At 50.5% G+C, this 20,939-nt stretch overlaps 2 protein-coding genes across 9 annotated transcripts; both read left to right on the forward strand.

Moving 5' to 3' along the window:
* The first annotated feature begins 4,444 nt into the window (after positions 1-4,444).
* PSMG3 (proteasome assembly chaperone 3) lies at positions 4,445-7,890 on the forward strand. Of its 4 annotated transcripts, none has more exons than XM_063171785.1 (3): positions 4,445-4,567; positions 5,127-5,344; positions 7,340-7,890. In XM_063171785.1, the coding sequence occupies exons 2-3, from the start codon at positions 5,129-5,131 to the stop codon at positions 7,490-7,492; spliced, it is 369 nt and encodes a 122-aa protein (XP_063027855.1). In that variant the 5' UTR covers positions 4,445-4,567; positions 5,127-5,128; the 3' UTR covers positions 7,493-7,890. The 4 variants fall into 4 exon arrangements, with proteins under 4 accessions (XP_063027855.1, XP_063027853.1, XP_063027854.1 ...); XM_063171783.1 differs by lacking the exon at positions 4,445-4,567 and adding an exon at positions 4,711-4,764; XM_063171784.1 differs by lacking the exon at positions 4,445-4,567 and adding an exon at positions 4,774-4,988.
* A 1,446-nt stretch (positions 7,891-9,336) lies between these two features.
* Positions 9,337-19,383, forward strand: TMEM184A (transmembrane protein 184A). Of its 5 annotated transcripts, none has more exons than XM_063171774.1 (9): positions 9,337-9,560; positions 12,836-13,060; positions 13,700-13,865; positions 14,624-14,714; positions 14,802-14,877; positions 15,424-15,515; positions 15,928-16,097; positions 16,197-16,394; positions 16,809-19,383. In XM_063171774.1, the coding sequence occupies exons 2-9, from the start codon at positions 12,836-12,838 to the stop codon at positions 17,057-17,059; spliced, it is 1,269 nt and encodes a 422-aa protein (XP_063027844.1). In that variant the 5' UTR covers positions 9,337-9,560; the 3' UTR covers positions 17,060-19,383. The 5 variants fall into 5 exon arrangements, with proteins under 5 accessions (XP_063027844.1, XP_063027843.1, XP_063027845.1 ...); XM_063171773.1 differs by lacking the exon at positions 9,337-9,560 and adding an exon at positions 9,869-9,956; XM_063171775.1 differs by lacking the exon at positions 9,337-9,560 and adding an exon at positions 10,053-10,405.
* Positions 19,384-20,939: the final 1,556 nt, after the last annotated feature.

Genomic DNA, 20,939 nt, shown 5'->3' on the forward strand with positions numbered 1-20,939 from the left:
CTCTTTTAGGTAGCTGGAGCTTTTTTAGCTCTCTTAGGTAGTCTGGAGTGTTTCTGGAGGTGTATCTCACACATTTCCAGAGAGTCATTTTCATTTCAGTGGTTGTTGAAATAATTTCTGCAGAAATTTTTGCAAAGAAATCAAAGATGTGCTGGTTTCAAGGGTACTGAATATATGAAAAATATTGTTGTTTGAGATCAAGCACCCCAAAAACTGTTTTCAGCAAAATCCTTCTGCAGATGTGACTTGTTTCACTCTTGCCAGGCTCTGTAATCTCAGCAGGAGCCCCTTCCCAAATTTCTCCCCCAGCACCAAGGTTGCTCCTTTCTCCTCTCAGCCCCATGGATCTGTAATCCTCCTCCCCCAGCCTGCAGATCAGCTCAGAAAACACCAATGACACAGCACAAAAAAGTCCTACAAGGGCTGGAGTACTCCTCTATTTATAGGTCGCTAAATCTGACTAAAAAAAAACTTCCACAGAGCACCAGTCAAATTGCTACCTAGATGTTTCCAGGCCCAGCCAGCCAGGGCATGCTGGCTTGCTGCCATGTTTTTAAATCCTACCCTGTGCATTGAGCTTTCTCAGGAAAATCTGCTAGTGCTCATATGTGGGCTGTTACTATTGACACAAACATTAATGAACATTCCCCTATTGCTTCCTTACTAAGCTGCAAGTGCAAGAAACCAAAACAATAACATGACCTGACAGTCTCAAGCATGTAAGCACATCCAGCACTTCTATTTCAGATGTGCAGCTGAGTGCAGCTCACTAGGAAAGGGAACAATTTGTGTTTAAGTGTTATGTTTGTTTTTTCTTCTAACACTGTTTTTTTGCTGGCTGAATTCTACACTGGAAAAAAAAAAATGTTTCATCAACAACAAAGTAGATTGGAGTGGTTCTGCAATGCCTAATGGATTGGCTGAGCCTTCCTCTCACACAATCAATGAAATAAGAGATGTTCCATACAATAAGAGCCATAGCGACAACTTCAGAACAAAGCAAACCTCTTAGAATTGTCTCTCAAAATAAGGACTGATAATCTTGTTATCCTAGGGAGCACAGCAAAGGGACCAACACACAAAAGAGCCAGAATCCCCTCATCTTCCTTCAAAATATGAGCACATAAACCGAGAGCCTCAGAGCTTTAACTCAGGTATCACCTAATCCTGGACACATCTGAACTCCTCAGGAGCTCACACTCCAACCTCAGGCTCCCCTGCACACCTCATGTCCCATGTGCAGAAACAGCTGAGCTGAGGTCATGGTTGGCAGGCTCATACCTCTATCAGGAGGAGCTGCAGAAACCCAGAGATGAAACAACCAATGTCAGGTGCAGCAGGGGTGACTCCTGACTGTGGACAGTGGGGTTCAAAGCTGTTTCCACTCTGCACCAAAGGCCAAAGCCTCTCTCTGCTGTCTGCAGCCAGCCAGCCAGGGAGACCCGAGTGCTGGGCTAAACAGCCCCACGTGTGCTCCTCTCCCTGCCTCCCCCAGGGCCTCGATTCACTATTATTTTCTGAACACAGTCCCTTCCAGACTAATTAAATGCAGTGGGGATGACTTGAAAGGAGAAATCCAGGAGGTGAATTTCTGCCATTCTTCTACTCCTTTTACAATGGCCCCATGGAGAGAGCCCTCACACAACCCCGCAGCACCCACACCCCTGACCTTGCTGTGCCAGTAATAAGAGGAAAAGGAGAGTTCTGATATTGCCTGGCCCGAGGAATGTACTCACAGGCAGCTCCACTTCATGTACCTGATTTATAACAAGGGTCAGAATAATTCCCAAGCAGCTCCTGCATCAGGGAGCAAACTAATTCCTTTCCTCTCTCCTCGGCTGCACAGCTCAGAGTCCAGCTGCACCCGAGGTTCCAGCTCAGTCTATATTCTGCATCATAAAAGATACAAGAGAGAAATCTAAACTGGAGAAGTAATAACCTGTAAACTAATAAACCAACCCAGCACTTTGATAGTGAGGCACTCCCCAGAGCAGGGATTATTAATGGGTGTCCTGAAACACTGTGTGTCTATGTTCGAGAGCAGTGGGAAATATTTCTGATGCTCTGTGGATCTTACACATATGTTCTTATAAAATCAGTTCAGATAAATGCAAAGACTAATATAAAAGCAGCCTCCCTCCAGTCTACACACACAGAGGCACTTAAGCAGTTTAAAAAGAAAAGCAGTACAAAACTCTTGAATAAATAATAATAAAGGTATTAAGCTGCAATATTAGGAGTAGTTTTACTTGTCAAAGTATGGGGCTGCACAGTCATTGATTTTCTCTTATAATTGAGATAGTGACATGCATGACTTATGTTTCTTTGGCAGCGAGTGCATGGGGATGGAAGAAGGGATCTTGAAATCCTGTGAAATCTCCAGCTGAGGATTTGATGGCTCTGAAACTGCTGTCGGTCTCGATTCTTTATTTCCCTCGAACCATAAAATGGGTTATATTAACAATCTGTTATGATGAAAGACAGTTTATGAAGCTAAATGTAATAACGTTTGCAATGTGATCAGGGATCTGTGGAGGTAAAGTGCTATAGAAACCAGGAGTGTGAGTATGGATCCAGATCCTTCTCAGCCAGAAATGCTGGGAAGCAGATGACAGGCAGACAGACCCCCTCAGGAAAGGTTTCATTACCTGTCCTGGTGTGTATTCTCAAATCCCCATGCCCTGTCTCAGTCACACAAACAGGAATCTTCTCCTTAGTTAATTTCTTTAACATATTCACTTTCAGTGATGAGGATTCAGTGCTCAGTTGCTTCAGCTTGCTATATCCCATCTCAGCTACATGCCAAAATGAGACATCTAATTGACAGAAACTGTGAAAGACAACTTTTTTTCTTTGTCCCAAACTAATGCAAAACAGCAAAGAATGGTGTTTCCATGTAAATCTGAACTACAGTGGACTCCCTTTGTTCCCCTGTCATGTAAAAAATAAAATGAAGTCTGGCAAGGATGGCAGGAAGAATCCAGTGCTTTGTGTCCTGAAGTAAAGTTACTCTCTGGAGAAGGCAGAGCAGGAATAAACTTCTTTATGAGTCAGGAGGTTTTACTGACAATAGCTGCTATTATCTCTGTCGAACAGGCAAAGCCTCGAGTGATTGTGGTAAGCGAGAAAGAGGAATGCTGTTTATTCAGTGCTGGAAAACAGACTATTTGCCAGACTGCAAAGAGTACTGAAAAGGTATCGAGTCTCTCTCTGTTTGAATTAACCACAAAAATAACCTGCTGAATTAAAAGCTTTTCCATGGATCTCTGCTGCTCTCTAACGGTGCCTTAAAGGATTGTCAGCACAAAGTGTATGTGTTCCTCCTGTAATCAAGTTTTGGTAAAACTTTTAATGCAAAACAAACAAAAGAAATATTCATTAGGTCCTTCAGAGATGTTACCTGAACAGATAACTCACAGATCAGGTAGCTATTGCTGTACCCATGGCCAGAATATTTGGGATGTGGTGAGGATGGTGGCAAAGGAGAGCTAAAACATGGGAATGCAGGTTTTGACTGTATTTTAGATGCAGCAATTGCAGGAGTCTGGGAAATGCCCGTTTTCAGGGCTTTGTATAAATTAGAATACAAGCTTTTTATTCGTGAGTACCAGTATTTCAAAGGAAAAAAAATAGCATTGTATTAATTAGGTATAATTAATAGAAACTAATGTTTGCACCTGGGACAGACACATTCGGCTCCACTCTCCTCTCACATAAGTCTTTATTTTATCCCCCTGTACAGCTCCACTGGTCACCTGCCAATGCTCACTCAGCTAGCTAATGGCAAAGCCACTTCCCTGACCAAAACCAGCCTTGTTTTCAGAGAATCACAGAATGGTTTGGGTTGGAAAGGACCTTAAAGATCATTTTCTTTCACCCTGTCATGGGTGACAACTTCCACCATCCCAGGTTGCTCCAAGCCCTGTCCAACCTGGCCTTGGACACTTCCAGGGATGGGACAACCTCATCTGTGCTGGGCAACCTGTGCCAGGGCCTCAGCACTCTTATGGGGAAGTCTAAGTCCTAACAGCCAATATACATTTCTTCCCTTTAAGTTTAAAAGCATTCACTTTGCCCTAGCTCTGTTTGTCTGTGTAAAAAGTTCTCTTTCACACAAGCCCCCTTCATAAGCCATTTTTATTAAGATGGGAAAGCACACTCCGGGTCTTAGAGCGTGGCCAAACAAAACCCAGTACTGGAAATGACCGTACCCCATGGGGAAACGGAGGGAAAACCAATATTCACAGCGCTTCTGTGTCCCCAGGGTCACCTGTCCCCTTACAGCCACCCCCTCATGGAGCAGGGGGGTCCTGCCTGTGAGTCCTCCCCAACTCTCGGCGTGCAACGCGGAGAAACCAGGCGTGGAGACCGGACCGGGGGAAGGGGATCATCCCCGGAGAAAGGGGTTCATCCCCGGAGAAGGGGATCCCTCCCGGGAGAGGGGTTCATCCCCGGGGGAAGGAGTTCATCCCCGGAGGAGGGTCTGGGTGCGGCAGCTCTGTTCGGAGCCAGCGAGCGACCGTGAGGAGAATACGGGGGGGCCGGACATGGCGTCTTGCCGCGGCGGGTAATGGCGGCGGCGCGGAGGGAAGGGAAGGGGAGGGGACAGCCCGTGAGGGCAGCGGCCGCCCTGCGCCATCACCCCCCGCCGGCTGCGGGAGGGAGAGAGGGAGGGATGGGAAAGAAAAGGAAAAGAAAGGCGCCGCTTCCGCCACGGCGGGGCGGGCCCGGGCGGAGAGCGTCGGCGCGGCGGGGCTGGCGCGGGTAGGGGCGGTGAGGGCCGCGGCCCGGCGGAATGGGGATGGCTGTGTCCCTGTCTCCATGTCTCTCTCAGGAAAAGCCTGGTGGAGCCGGGGTGAAAAGCAGGGCTCGAGGTTTCCCCCTCGGTACCAGCTATCCGCGCTAGCGGGGCCCCTGTCGGAGGCAGCGGGGCCATGCGGGGCAGTGATGCCATCGCTGCGGGGCTGCGAAGTCCCCCCCAGTCAGGGGTGCGGGTTTGCACTGAAATTAACTTAACCGTGGGTATTTCAAGTTACGGGAATGATTCAGTCTTTCTGTAGCTCGTGGCGCATGTTTTTAATCTAATGTTGTCACACTGTTGTTGTTGTTCTGTTCTTTTTCGGAAGCGATGGAAGCGAGTCCCATCGTGACGTCCAAGCAGCGAGAGGAGGTGGTGCACGGGGTGCCCACCGAGGTGGTGTGCACGGCCTTCTCCAACTCGGTGCTCGTGGTGGTCACACAGTACGGCAAGATGGGCACCATCGTCTACGTGGACCCCAACACCATCGGCGACAACGTGGGCAGGCCCTCGCTCACCACCAAGGTGCTGCTGGGCAAGGATGAGGTGAGGTGAGAGCGGATGCGAAGCGCAGAGGCAGCGAGGATAAGGGGGAAATGTGGTAGGTGGGGCCGTGCAAGCTGCCAGGGAGTTGATGAATCACAGCAGTTAAGCAGTGTTTGAATAGTGATAAGATTAATTTTAAAATGAGGAAAAGAGGGGCTCATCAGAAAAGTATGTGTGCTCGTCTGCTCTTGGACATAAAAGTTTAACTAACCGTGAGTGGTTTGGCGTTCTGTTGTTTTTATCCTACAGGATATGGATTGCTTCTGCATGTTTATGGAAAGTTTGATAAAGCTCTGTTGATTTAAGGGTTGCAAGATTAAATATGCAGCCATTGATAACCTTTTTGGGTTTCTGTTCCAGTGAGTTTGTTTTCCTTTTCAGGTCTGTTTACCACCCCCATCCTCCCCTGTCTATGCCAGCCCCATAATGGACTTTAGTTGCCCTCTCCCAAGTGTGTCTGCCAGCACCTTCCCTTGATAAAGTTTAATTTGTTTTGCTTCAACAAAATGAGGTTTTTATCGACCATTTCACAAAGCTAGAGAGAAAGCAGAAGCAAATGTGTTTCTAAAAGCGTCAACTGGTCAAACATTAAAACAGAAAGTTACAGAGCTACAAGATTATGAAGCTTTCCATCAGGGTTGAAGCTATCACATATTACTTGCTAGCTTTAACTAGACAAGCTATAGCAGCACAAGTTCCTGATTCTATCCATGACTTCCCCTTGTGGAGTTCTTTTTCTTGAGCAATAGCCTTCCCTTTTTGGGAGATATTTTGCTTTCTCTGCTTTGATATCTGCAAATGCTGACCACCTCCATCCCCAAGCTTATTTGGGTTTTATTTGGAAATGGGAAGTGCTATGTTTACTTTGTTCCATTCTATTTTTAAATAATTTTAACTAACTGATCTAAAGTTCAAGAGAAGACTTTCACTAGTTTGCTGCTTTCCTGCTTGTCACTGCTAACATCATTCTTTGGGATGTTGCACATTTCCAAACAGCAGCTAAAATCAAGCAAACTCATCCTTCTGACAGATGCACAGCTCTGGGTGTAAATAAACCCTCAGTAAGCTGGGTGGTTCAAAGCTGTGCTGGCTGAGGTTGGGACTGGGCATGAGAAAACACCTCTTCACCAAGAGTGTGGTCAGACACTGGAACAGGCTTGAGGTGGTTGATGCTCTGAGCCTGTCAGTGTTTAAGAGCCATTTGGACAATCCCCTGAATAATGTTTTAACCTGGGCTGTGAGTTGGTCAGGCAGTTGGGCTGGATGTCATTGTAGGTACCTTCCAAGTGGAATGGTCAATGCTGTTCTGATCTATTTTGTTAAAGAAAGCTCATGGAAAAGGTTATATCAGTTTTTTGCCTCCTTTAGCCTCACTACTTATTTCTGCTTTTCATGATTCTATTAAAATAAGAAGCAACATGTCTGTAACACCAGGCATACAAAAACTGTCTATAACACCATTTGGGGATTTCTTGGAATTACAAAAATAACAGCTTTTTTTCAGAGCTTGTCAGTGGAGCATCCCCTCTTCAGAACAAGTTTTTAAACAAAAAAACTGTACTTGCAGCCTTCTTTAGAAACCGGGATGTGAAGGAAATAAAGGCATTTGGATCCACAGCATTTCATGTCATTTAACACTGGTGCCATAGTTCAGGTGGGAGGATTATGGAAGGAAAGATTCTCTGTACTGAGTTTCCAAGTTTCCCAGACAGTGCTGAACTCAGTTCAAGTGCAGCTCCAGTAAAGTTGTTTCAGGGTGGTGTGGGTGGCTGGCACACTCATGGGACCAAACTCTTCCCTTTTAAGCTGGTTGAGACAGGGTTTTCTGAAGTTCCCTGTCCCATGGCTTGCCTTTGCTGACCATGTTGGAACTGCTCAGTCTGAGTCCAGGATCAGCAGATTCTCCACGTCACCCCAGGGCTCTTCCTCTCCTAACTCCTGCAGGAGAACTCTCCCATCTGCAGGAGTGTACATCTGTATCCCTTTGCTTTTCAGCCCCTCGTTCATGTCTGTGCCAAAAACCTGGTGGCGTTTGTGTCGCAGGAAGCCGGGAACAAACCTGTTCTCCTCGCCATGGCTCTAAAGGACAAAACCATGGAAGGAATACAGGCCCTACGAGAAGTGATCCGAAGTTGCCAAGTGTGGTGAAGTTGTGCCATCTGGATTCAAGGAAATGATCCTGAGCCCATGACTCATCACCACCTAGTTGAAAGGACTAGAAATGAAAATGATGGAATGTCTTTGTGGTGGTTTTGGACGTCCTGAGGAATTTCATGAATTTTTCTCTACTGTGTAGAACGTTTGTGGGTTTTATTACTGGGACAGGTTTGCAAGTCCATATAGACAGTGGTGAGACGAGAGCAATTGTCTCAACATAGGAGAGGAGTGCTACTTTTATCATGTTGGGTGGGTCATTTGGGAAAGGGCTCGGCTCTGCACATGTGTCCTGAGGAGCAGCAGATGCCAAGCTCTGTAGCTGTGCCATACCACAAAGGGGGAACACCCTTTGTGTTCAGGCAGAGGGAATAAAAGAAACATTGACAAATCAAATTTTACCTGTTTTCTTTTTTGCTCTGTGAGAATCACTTCAATTGAAATACAAGCCTTGGTAAAAAAAATCAACAGTTATATAATGGGAAAGGTTTTCTTGCCTTTTTTTAGGAAATGAGTCCTAGATGGCTGCTTTTGTCCTTATCTCCATTCATTTATTGGATGTAGTCTGAATTCATTTTCTACTTTCACTGTGATTTTAAAGAGAGGCAGATCATGATGCTCTGCAAATTTCATGAAAGCTGATGTCAGGGCAGAAGACAGGAACCCAAAATAGCGGTAAGAAAATAATCTCTGCCAATGGATTACATGGTACCAGCACATTGGAGAAACAGAACATCCATAGGCTGATCACCTGCAATGAGCATCTGTCTTAGGAGACGTGGGGACAGATGGTTTGAGGGGTTACACAGGGTTGTTTCTGCCAAGTCATTTACAGAAGGTGTCAGATTATGTTGTGTGAGCTGATACAAAGATTAATAGCCAAACTTTTGCCTTTTGCTTGGAAAGCACATTTGTTTTTACCTCTTGTAATAAACAACAACAAGTAGTAAATTTTTAAGTGAGCTGTTACACACTTTTGTCACTTATGAACTTGACAGCACAGATGGAGGCCAGGTCTTGGATTCTGGGCAGGGAGGAGTTGTGCTAAGACCAGTTGGTACAGCAGAATCAGCACAGAGCCTGTGCCTGCCCCACCACAGTGATCCAGCTGCCAGGTCATTCTGCTGCTAAAAAATCCCCTAGAAGCAGAAAAGCAGAAAATGGATTTTGAAAGGACTCTTTTCTCTGAAGTAAGAGTTATTTACAGCAGTTAAAGGGATTATGAGAAATGAAACTCTCTTTTAAAAATACGTTCAAACACTGCAGGCTTCCAGCTGCCCTTGACAAGAAGCTTCATCTAAAAATAATTTTCTAAACTGTGCTTCCAAGAATCAAAGATTCGCATCTGTCAGAGCTATAAATTTTTCCTCTTTTACACTTCCCTTTTTTTTGTCTAGGAAGGCTGAGAGAGACATGTGGAATTAGTTATTGTCAATTTTGGTTTGCTAGTAGGGATTCTCTCCTGACACAAAACTGAGGCTCTTACTGTGTCCGTAGCTCCAGCAGCTTGAGGAGAACATGCATGAATCAGCAAATTGGATGGAAATTGCATCTTCCACTGTGGTGATACAGTGGCATACCACTGCTGAGCCCCAGAGAACTGAGTGTTACTGCCTAAAGGCCAGGCACAAGTTAAGTACCTTCATTTCCTGGCTCTATATGTGCCACCTGGTCTGCATAGGACAGTGGGTGAGGAAAGGTCATGGAAACCTCTCTGATTTGATGCTCAGAGCCAGGACAGACTTACCTTGCTGCCTTTCCACGTGCCATAAATTAGAGCACGAGCAATTGGTCCTTCGACTTTGCTCCTCTCTGCTGCACAATAAACCAAGGGGAAGGCCTGCTCAAACAACAGGCACAAGGTGCCACCAGCTGCCTGCCTTTTAGTCATCGCTCTCCTCCAGGTGGGGATTAATTCCCGCTTGAGGGAAAGCTGCCTCTGCCACCCAGGCAGAGCTCTTGCCCTCGTCGTGCGCTGGGCGGGGGGCAGCGGCGTCGGGCCGCGGCTTTCCATCCGTGTTTGCTTTCCGGGCGTGGGTGCCGAGCACGGCGGACTGGAAAGGTAAGTTGGGTGGCTTTTCTGCGGGAGAGAAAGCCCGACCTGCTGCTCCAGCTCCCGCGGGGCCCGGGGCGCAGGGAGGGCGCTGGCACGGTGAGCCGGGCACAGCCAGGGGGTGCGGGTAAGGTAAGAGGGGCACCGGCGAGCCCGGGGCACAGCAAGAGCCACTGGGGGCTGGCAGGGAGAGTGGGGCGCTGGTAGCAAAAGCGGGGTGCTGGTGGGAGCCAGGGAGCAGCGAGGGTAAGCAAGTGGGGCAGTGGCAGGGCCCGCGGCCAGCAGGCGGGCAGGGCTGGGACGGTGTCCGGAGGAGGAGTCTGCAGCGGTGCAGGTGGAGGAGGGCGCGGGGGATGCACGGCAGGTGCACGGCAGCCAGACTCCCTCCCGGAGCAGCCCCAAAGGGTGAGTGGGGCCCTGGGGGGTGCACAGCAGCCGGGGGAAACACCACAAACCGGGGTTGACCCAGCCGTTGGTTCTGAGCACCTGTGCGAGCCGCTGGGAGGGCAGAGCCGCCGCTAAGAGCCCTGTGCCTGCGTCATCCGCTCCTGCAGATGGCCTTTAGAGAGGGCTCGACGCTGCCCTGCCGCGATTTGTAGCTGTGCGCTGTAGGTCCTTCCCCCTGAGTGGCCTGATGGTGGTGCGGAGAGGCTGGTCCCGTGAATAACCCGAGTGTCCTGGCTTTACCTGACAGCAATCAGGAGGAAAGGCATGTCTCCTGCTCTGGTGGGGCTAAGCCTGGATGCTCCCTTCCCCGGGATGTGGGTCAGGGATCTCAGAGGTGCTGCTGGGGGGCTGCGAGGGCTCACCTTTCCCTGCTGACTTGCTTCGCCCCACAGAGGGCTGCCACTGAGGTGGGGATTTGTCCTAAGTGCTGCAGGACACAGGGAAGGATGTGAGCTGGGAGTCTGGGCTCTGGCAGCCTGCAGATGGAGAGGAATCCCTGGCAAGGTGAAAAGCCCCATTTGCAGGTGGCCTCCCTGAACACAAGCTTTGCTGCTCAGTTTATCTTTTCAGTTCTCACTTAGCATCTCTAATATCCCAGAGAGTGCATGTAACAGGTAGACACTGTATGGCAGCCACCTGCAAGGTGTCTGAGAACAGACTGGATATGGCTCAGTCCCATCGAGGAGCTGAATTTTGCAGCTGGTATTATTCCCGGTGTCTCCTTGCCGCCTTTGTTTTGGAAGCAAATGGCTCTCTAACTGCATTGAATAGCCTGACTACCTTGCACGGCCGGGATCTAATTACCTGTGGAGCTGGGAGCCCTGTCTGTGAGCGGCACCGAGGCTTTTGCTTTTAATGACTTGTTCTGCAATGTTCAGAGTGTGACAATGTCGGGGAGGCTGCCAGGACTGGCTGTCGGTGCCACTGTGCGATGGCTGGGAAAGTTAATAGGAGATGGGATGTCTTGGGCCAAGCATCTGTGGTTGAAAACAGAATAAATGGATCTAGTGAAGAGCACAGCTCTCTGCCGTGTCTTGAGGAGTAAGCTGGATCATTTGAAAAGTGACTAGAAAAACACAGCTAGAAAGAGTGAGCTTTCCAGAGTGAGCTTTTCAAGAGTGAGTTTTCCTGCTCTGTCATGATGCTCTGGCAGAGGCAAAGCGTGGCCAAATGCAGCCATTTACCCCAGCCAGCAGTAGGGCAGCCCCCAGAAAGAGTGAAGAGTGACTGGGGAGCAAGGCACAGCTGGACTCTTATCTCCTTCCCTGTGCCACGAGCTATCTCTGTCCTCCTGTTAATGTTTACAAGGCAGGTCCGGCAGCATCCAAGCCTGTCCAAAGACCAGCTCCCGCCCTGGCTTTCCCGGGATCCTTTTTCCTGCTGGCCGGGGCAGGAGCCCAGGCCGGTGTCGGGGAGGAGGAGCGGGCTCCCTGCGGGCTGTGTAACACTATCGGCCCCGCTGCTGTCCCCGCAGCCAGCCCCAGCCCCAGCCCCGCTCCCCCTCTCGCAGCGCAGGTACCCGGGGTGAGCTGCTGGGGCCTCGCCAGCTGCTGCCCGGGCATCTCCGCTTACACCGACTGCCAGAGCCGGGGAAAGGTATTTTTAGGGCTGTTGATCTGACACCAGCTGAGTTCGCTCTCCTGTGAGGTTGGGGTTCGGTGAGAGAGCAGAACAGGGAGCCGCAGGGTCAGCTCTTGCTTTGGTTTGTTTTCAGTGTTTAATTGGACCGAGGTCATTCCCTACCACTCTTATCTGTGGCAGATATTTTTGTGCTTCTCTCCTGTTCACGCTTACAGTTTTACTCCAGGCGATAGTTACCCACCAGCTAAAATATTTGTTTATTAACAATGCACTGAGAAGCATCTATATTGTTAGAGTTCAGCTTGCAGGTTGTTGGGTTTTTAAACCACTATTGTTATACTTGGGGAAAAAGCAGCTTTCCATAGATTAACAGAAAGAAAACCCAAACATGGCAGTTTATGCATCTGTTGGCCTTGAGATATGAAGCTGCCCTATAAATAATTGCTTATTATTAGGTTGGTCCTTGCTGTCTGTAACCACAGGGTACACGGTGTCCGTATGCCCAGCCGCCCTGTGCACCAGGAATGCTCAGTGCCTTGGGGCAGCCAGCTCTGAGGAGCACACAGCGAGCAGGGAGATGCCACAGCTCTGCCTCTGGCATGGCAGGCTTGCTCCCCTGTGCTAAATTTGGGTGCAGGAGGAACTGCTGGCTGTCCTTCAGGTCTTGGGGTTGGCACTACTGGCACACTGACACCCCCACAATCCCAAAATAACTGGGTGAAGAATGTGGGTGACACCAAATGTCTGGTTTCTTGGGCAGCCCCAGGCTTTCCCCCAGTAGGTCACACAGGATAAAAGGAGCCAAATTTGGGGGGGGACTTGGTGTTTTCTGGGCTCCCAAGGAAGATGAGAAAAGTGTCCTGATGGCTTGTTGGTAAGGGACTCTTTATTGTCCTGGGTGAGGGATTGGTTTAACCCTTAAGTCTCTGTTTTCTGATGGAAAAGATGCACAGATCATTCCCTTTCAAGTGGGAGTGATTCCTGAGAAAGCAAGGAGCAAAGCTGGGAAGGAGAAGAGGTGTGTATTTTGGGAGACATGGGAACTGCATAGACCTCCTCAGGGGAAAGAGGGTCTGCTCCTGAAGGATATTTGCATTTTCCTGCTGGGAGAAGCAGGCAAAGGGGCTGGTTTGGGTGAAGGACACCCTGGGGAGGAGATAAACCTCACAGGAGGTTTGTACATGTTGTGTGGGCTGGAAAATCTGCTGGGACCTTCCCTGTGCTGCACCACTCCCCTTCCCTCTCCCTCCCTGCAGATGAGTAATGCCACACGTGCTGTGCCCCCTCCCGTGGCACCTGGCACGCTGGAGCCTGGCACAGCAGCCAGGCTGGCCTCAGCCCCACCATTCTCAGCTGTTGCCCTGCTCACGGCTGCCCACAACACCTCCCAGGAGGGCCAGCAGCTTTTCCTGACCACCACAGCAGCACAGGTCATCTCTGGCATCTTCGTGTGGTCTGCACTCATCGTCACCTTCCACCAGGTACGGGCTGCAGCAGAGGTGGGGCTCAGCACGGGGGTTGACATGAGAGAAAATTAGTGATTGCCCCCAAGTCCATTGCAAATTACTCAGCTCTGGGTAAGTATTTCTTCCTGTTGCTGCCCAGAGGTGATATCCCCGCTGTCAGGAGCCTGCTGCTGGCAGGCAGCTCATAAGGATGGACTTTGCCCACACCCTCCCCAGGTGGTTGCCAGAGCCAGGAGAGGCTGCAGGGCATTGGCACTGCCCAGAGGCAACACCCAGTGGGGCATTTGGCGTGTTTGGGGTGCCCAGCACGAGCTGTCTTGAGGCATTCCCTGGGTGGGCACGGTTTAGGGGGCTGTGCAGGTCTGTGCTGCTGAAGGCAGCCCTGGGGCAAGCAGCTGTCTCCAAGCACTGGGATGGGGCTGCACAGGAGAGGGTACATTCCTCACACAGCCCAGGGAAGGAACCTCATTTCCACGTTTTCATGCAAGGGGTGAGCCCAGGGACTGGGATGGAGCCTGTTGTGTGTGTTCTCTGTGGTGGAAGGCTGGCAGAGCTCTCACCTCAGAGAGGAGGGTTAGCACAGCACCCCTGTGTCTTGGGGGCTCCCATCCTGACCTCTGTCAGCCACAGCTCTGCTTGCTGGGCACTCTGCAGATCTACACACACCTGAGGAATTACACCATCCCCAAGGAGCAGCGCTACATCATCCGCATCCTCTTCATCGTGCCTGTCTATGCCTTCGACTCCTGGCTCAGCCTCCTCCTCCTCGGCAGCCACCAGTACTACGTCTACTTCGACTCGGTGCGGGACTGCTACGAAGGTGAGCACAGCATCTGCTCAGCAGGCAGGCTGAAGGCAAAGCAGGGTTCTCATCCTGCTGACCTGTCTCTGGAGCATCTTAAAGTACCATATCTCCATTGCTTTTGCTTCCCACTCTCCCTTCCTCCATGAAGAAGTTTTCCTTTTCCTTCTCTGTCGGCATCAGGGAGGGGATGCTCCACACACAAACATAAGCTGGTGCCTTTCAGACACAGGCTTGGAGGGACCCCAGCACCACATTGCTGGGAAAGAGGTTTTCTGTGAGGTAGAAGTACAGCTTCTCTAAAACATGAGGCAGATACACCCAAGAAACTGGGCAGTTGGGGTGTGTTGAAGTGCAAAGGAAACTTGTCAGGGTTAAGGATGTTTTTCTACCTTGGTCCATTTGGGTATTTGCATTTCTTCAGGTTTGGTGTATAAAAAAAATAAGTGGTGGGGATGTCCAAGAAAACTGTCCAGGACCCACTGCTTGCTGGCCACCAGCCATTTGTGCTGCCCCTTAGCAATTTTGAGGTAGTTCCATGCAGATGGTCCTTGGATAGACTGTGTGTGCCCAGAGGAGCTGCTGACTCCACTTGGAAGTTGGATAGGTTTGACCTGCTGCTTCTCTCCCCGGGCTCCCACCCACCAGCATCCCAAATCTTGATGCAGTGCCAGGTTGGATGAGGAAACACCTGAGCAGGAAGAAATGTGAGATGAAACAACCCCCTCCAGGACTTCCATCAGTCCTGCTGATCCTGTCTGCCCTTGCCTTGGCAGCTTTTGTGATTTACAGCTTCCTGAGCCTGTGCTTTGAGTACCTCGGCGGGGAGAGCACCATCATGACAGAGATCCGAGGGAAGCCCATTGCGTAAGTCCCAGCATCCTGTGAGTTCCTCCTCCACCCACTTTCCCCACCCAGCACCCCCAATGGCATCCCCTTTCCTTCTGCTTCCAGGTCCAGCTGCTTTTATGGGACCTGCTGCCTTCAGGGTATGTCCTACTCCATCGGGTTCCTGCGCTTCTGCAAGCAGGTGGGTACCCCATGGGGAGCATTGTCTCCACTTCCCTCAGATGAGGGTTCTCTGGAGGCAGGTTCCTTCCCCACTGCCCTGCCAAGGGGGCTTAGCTTCATTATTCACTTAAAATGTTGTATTTGGAGGCCTTTTTCCTCTGAGGGAGGCAGGTCACCAGCTTGCTGGCATCTGGCCAGCAGCAAGGCTGCTTGCTGTCCTTGCCTCTGACTCACTGCTGAGTCAGGGTCTCCTCCCACTGCAGAGCTCAGATTGCCATCTCTGTCCAGTCCCAGGTTATCCTGGATGCTGTCTCACTCCCCAGGACTGCACTGGGGGCTGAATCCTGTCACCTGTCTGTCCCCAAGCCCTCTGGTCCCCTACCCTGGGCTGGCTATGCTGCCTTTTGAGAGCTGCCTTCTGGAAACCCCACTCCCTCACATGTGCAGACCTTGTGCTGGTTCATATTTCACCCCAGAGCTCTGCTTTCTCCTCTGAGTGTGTCCCTGGAGCAGAGGAGTGGGATGTCCTGCTGCCCATGGTACACTGTGTCTCTCCTCTGTGCAGGCCACACTGCAGTTCTGCATTGTGAAACCCCTCATGGCAATTGTCACCATCATCCTGCAGGCGTTTGGGAAGTACCACGATGGAGACTTCAAGTGAGGATGCTGGGGGGGGGGGGGGGGGGTGAATGGGAGAGGATGGATCCCTGCTCCATCTCAGTGTGTCCTGCCAGTGTCCCCAGGAAGCTGCTCCATGGATAGTGAGAGCACTGTGAGCCCACAGTGCTGGGGAACAGAGACTCACTGCCTCCAAACAATAAAGGGACAAAACTTCTCTGAGCCATAATAAATAAAATCATAAATAAAAAAAATAATAAAATGAGGTCCCACCAGCAGAGGAGAAGCTGTTACCTCTGCCCTGCTCCCCCTCCTGGGCTGTGTTCTCCCCCACAGCAAAGCTATGCACCCTCCCCTTCCCCATTTGACCTCTCTTTGGCCCCAGCTGCACTTTCTTGCTCCCCACAGCGCAGGGCAGCAGCTCTCTCTCTCTCTCTCTCTTTGTCTGCAGTGTCCACAGTGGATATCTTTACATCACCATCATCTACAACTTCTCTGTCAGCCTGGCCCTTTATGCTCTTTTCCTCTTCTACTTCGCCACCATGGACCTGCTGCGCCCGTTTGAGCCGGTCCTCAAGTTCATCACCATCAAGGCCGTCATCTTCCTCTCCTTCTGGCAAGGTGGGTCCCACCATGGATGCCCAGGGCTTTTCCTCCCATAGCCCCACCTGGATCAGGGGTGCAGGAGCAGAACTGATCCCTCTCCCTTCCCCCACACAGGGACACTGCTGGCAATCCTGGAGAAATGTGGGGTGATCCCTGAAGTTCAGATCATTGATGGGAAGGAGGTGGGAGCTGGGACAGTGGCTGCTGGCTACCAGAACTTCATCATCTGCATTGAAATGTTCTTCGCTTCCATTGCCCTGCGCTACGCATTCACCTGCCACGTGTACAGGGAGAAGAAAGAAAACTCAACAGGTAACTCTTCCTTTCTGCAATGACTAAGGAAAGAGGAAACTTCCCTTATTTTATTAGTATCCATTACTAATGGGATGCTAAAAGCCACAAGAGGAATTTCTTTACCCTGTACTCCATGCATTTCTTCTCCCTCTTCCCTCATGACACCCACAAGCTAAAACAAGGGGGCAGGTAAGGAGATCTTGGTGTGGCTGGGCAGGATTAGGGGATGGTGGTATTTACCAACATGCTCTTGGAGAAGATCTATCCTTTGGAACATGGAGCTTGGATTGCCTTCCTTCTCCTTGGAATCACAAGCTGATGTGGCCCACAATGAGCCCCTGATCTCGAATTTCCAAGGAGAAGTGTCTTGGATCACTTGTGCTCATTCACTGCCTGCTGTCCCATCACCCTCCTGCTCTCCCTGTTTTGCAGCAAACCTCGCCCCGATGCAGAGCATCTCGAGTGGGCTGAAGGAGACCATCAGCCCCCAGGACATCGTGCAGGATGCCATCCACAACTTCTCACCTGCATACCAGCACTACACCCAGCAGTCCATGCAGGAGGCAGAGCGCAAAGCGCCAGGGGACAACGGGCAGGTGGCCTCCAAGATAGATGGACAGAGCAGCAGGAAGAGCAAACACATTGAAAAGAGAATGCTCATCCTGTCAGATGAGGAGCTGTAGGAGGTATCAGAAGAGACACTGACACTGAAGAGGTTTTAACCCATGCAGAGGGGAGGTGTCTTGAGGCTGGGACAGCCTGGGCTAATCAGAATACTGAGAAGCCAGGAACTCTCTCCAAAAAGCCAGTCTCTCAAAGGGAAGATGCAATAACCCAGAAAAGGTTAAGTGAAATAGTGCCAGCTTCTGCTGGCATGGATGAAGCTGTGCTGGACCCTGTGTTGCAGCCTGGGCTTTGCTGCCCCACTGCTGCTGTCTCTCTGCCAGCCCTGTGCCAATGCTGGGGGATGCCAGGCAGGGAGGGGAGCCAGGGTGCAGGACAGACCTGATGCCCTCACCCTCCTCCTACCTCCAAGCAGTGCTGAGGCCTGAGAGAAATGCTTTTCTCAGCACAGTTCTGCTCTAGTTTCTCCCAATTTGAGTAAAAAATGATCTCCAAGGGCTCCGTGGAGAAAACCAGCCCAGGAAGGTGACTTCGCTTCACCTCAAAACCCGGTAAAGGTTGAAAGACGTCATTCCTTATTTTTACATCTTTCCCCCTCTCCTTCTCACAGCAAAGCTTATAGAGATGTGCACAAGACTTTTACCATGGAGAAAGAGTAAGTCATCCTCTTCTCCCTCCAGATGTGGATGCAGCTGTCCAAGAAACTCCCCCGGGAGTGCGGCAGGACCTCACTGGGACTAAGCAGAGGTCTGCAGCTGCATTTCTGAGAGCGGCCAGTGACAGAAGTGCTTGTTTATGTCTAAACCAGCTTATCTCTGAATGGATCAGAAGTTAAAAGGGATTCCAGCTTCCTTATCAGAATCTTTACTAGGGAACCAGACTGTGACTGGTGGTGGTAGGAATTCACTTACTGGGAACTGTCTGTTCCTCCGAACCCTTCACCATTCCCCATCCCTGGGCTTTGCCTGACCTGTGGGAAGGCAAGCAGGAGCTGAGCCCAGCTGGGTGACCATGGTGAGGACAGAGAGGTGCTGAGGGATGTTGCCATGTGGGGCAAGACCACAGGCAAGGGAAGACTGTGTATGGGGGGATGCTCTTTGTATCAGTGATGGTGAGCTCATATCCTTCTGTTAAGACTTCTTCTCCTTTCTTCCCCAATTTCTAGTCTAATTTCTATTCTCCTGTTAATGAGATGATCCCTGGGAATGAACTTAGGCACTGGTTGGGTAGTTGTCTGGGATGGTAGCTGGCTAGTGGAAGGATGAAGGCAAATCTATAGCCTCAGATTTGCAATCATGTGGCAAACAAACCAATGGATAAGGCTTGGAGCCCTTTTAAACACAACTCAGAGAATTTGGATCTTTTTTTCCCCCTGCTCTTAAGCTGCAAAATGTAAATCACAACACAAAATTATTTATTTTTTTTTCTAATAAACAGCAATTTCTAGCACAGAGCAAGCAAGCATTTTCACTGAGCTCAGCAAGCAAAGCCCACGATCTGCCTGTTCCTGCTATAATGCTGATGCTCTTAAGCTTAACGTCCTCCCTGCCCCTCAGTGCTGGCCCAGCAGAAATACCTGCACACGCAGCATCCTGCACATTTTGGCATTCCTACAGGATTTGTGCTCATCTTTTTCACTCCACAAAGAACGTGTGTGTCTCCTGCTTTGTCTCCTTGCACAGCACCTCTTCCAACCCTCACCTAAGCTGGTTCAGAGGTGCTGGATCTGGTTTAGCTAAGCTAAGCCCAGATTCCAGCACCAACAAGACAAGCTCTGTTGATTATTATTATTATTGGAAAAATCTTACCATGCTATAGCCCAGACTCCACATGAGCAACCTATAGTTCAGCCAGTCCTGCAAGTCCCTCTGGTCCAAAGGAGCACTGCTCATACCTGCTCAGCCGGTGAGACTGCTGCCACTTTTCCTGCAAGGAGGTCCATAAACAAGAGCCAGATGCTGTGCACGTCCAGGCATTCATCCAGGATCCTGCACATCCTGGGAGCCAGACTGTCCTGCATAGAATGTGCAGCCTCAGTACTCAGGGACAAGGCTGCTTGGCTTTGTAATGCAGCCAGCACGGAAGCAGGGACATCTCAGCTGAACATCTTGGTCTTCACCCCTCTGGGAGAGGACAGCCACAGCTGCAGGAACAGAGGCTGCTCTGGCTCCTGGGGCGAGGACAGACTGCAAAGGTGATGATGGCACATCTGCTGGTGCTCTCGCAGCCGCTGAGATAAAGACTTGCACAAGAACACAGCAAGAACCGTGGTTGTACTTCATTGCACAAATGATCGACTCCGGTGCATAATGGGCTGCCTCCACTGCTCTGCCAGCAGGTGCAATTCCCAATGCAGACAATAACATTTGCCTATTTATGTCAAGCCCTGATTACTGTATTATATGTAAAACAGATCTTTCTTGCAAGCCAAACAAGGGGGGAAAGAAAAAAAAACAAAAAAAAAGTCAGCTGTGACTCATGCAAGTCAGCAGTGTGATACCAGGCTGAAGGAGCCGTGCTGGGCTGGACACCAGCTGGCTGCCGCGACGGCAACAGCAGGCACCCTCCCTGCTCCAGCCTGGGCCTCCTGCTCGTCCTTCTTCTTGGAGAGGGGAGAGAGGCAAGGGCTGATGGCTCAGGCTGGCCGCTGTCATGGCCCTCAAAGCCTCAGGCTGTCAAAAGGCATCCATGGGGAACAGAAATGCCAGCGCTGATGTAGGCTGGACGCCGTCTCCTCGGCTCGCGCGTCTCCTCCACCTCCTCAACAAGGACACGGGAAAAGCTGGCGGCGAGCACACGGGTGACCTACACAGGAGCCTGCTGTGCCTGGAGCCACGCCAGCAGGCAGCCCGGGAGGAACAGGCGTCTCTCACTGCCAGCAGCAGACTCCAGTGGTCGGCAGATTTGTTTTCCCGTTGTCGCCTGTCCTCGGGCTTTCCCCAAGGGCAAGGCTGAGCTGCAGCTATCGGATCTCCTGGTGATTTTTGGGCTTGGACCAGGCAGGTTTACACCCCACTCATGTCAGGGATGATCATCACAGCAAGCCCTGCCACTACACCTGCAGGAGCTGAGGCTGACCTCTCTAAAAGCAGAGGGGAAGGAAGGTAGATGCTGGCACCTCAGGAGAGGCAGCTCTCATGCATGGCTGCTCGCTGAGAGCACAGCACCCAGTCAGAGACAGACACTTCTTGTTTTGGGTGCTAGCACTCACCAACAAGTCCCTGAGCCCAGCTGCTGACAGGCACCAGACTGCCAGACCTGTGCCAGAGAGCAGGATTTGTGCTTTTGTCACCCTATTCACAGAGACCTTCTATGCTCCTCCACTATGCATGGTAAATAATGAGTTTCCTTTCACTTCTGAACCTTCACCTGGCCATTCCTGATGCCCTTTTCCTCCTGAACTAATGCTTCTCCATCCCTCCAACAGTCACAACTGGCCCACCTCCCTGTCCCCTCTGTTGTCACCATCTCCTCGCTGCAGTGACTCCAGGCAGGAGCCAAAGCAGCTGATGATGCTTTTTTTGCTCAGCACAGAGACTGCCATCACCCTCAGGCTTCACCCACGTGCTGCTCAGCCAAGCCTGCCTGGCCCCACCTCATGACCATCCATTACCTGCTGACACACAAAGCTCTCCAGCCCTGCTCCTCTTCACTTTGCCCTACCTCTTAATTCCAGCTTTGGCCAACACACCCAGCTGTCTCCAACCTACTGCCTCAACACAGGCCAAATGTTTTACCCCCTTCAGCTGTTCCCTCAAGAATTTCTACCACTTGAAATAGGGAATTAAAGCCAACACAACCCCTGGAAGCTCACTGGCACAAGGTACCACAAAGCCCCAACAGGGAAAAGCAAAAAGATGAAGTATTGATGTAAGGGGTTAAAGCAGTTTATTCACAAGCAGTGACACAGGGAAACCACGAAGGGATATTTCACAACCC

The sequence above is a fragment of the Melospiza melodia genome, chromosome 18, assembly GCF_035770615.1.
Source record: "Melospiza melodia melodia isolate bMelMel2 chromosome 18, bMelMel2.pri, whole genome shotgun sequence".
Classification (NCBI taxonomy): Eukaryota; Metazoa; Chordata; class Aves; order Passeriformes; family Passerellidae; genus Melospiza; species Melospiza melodia.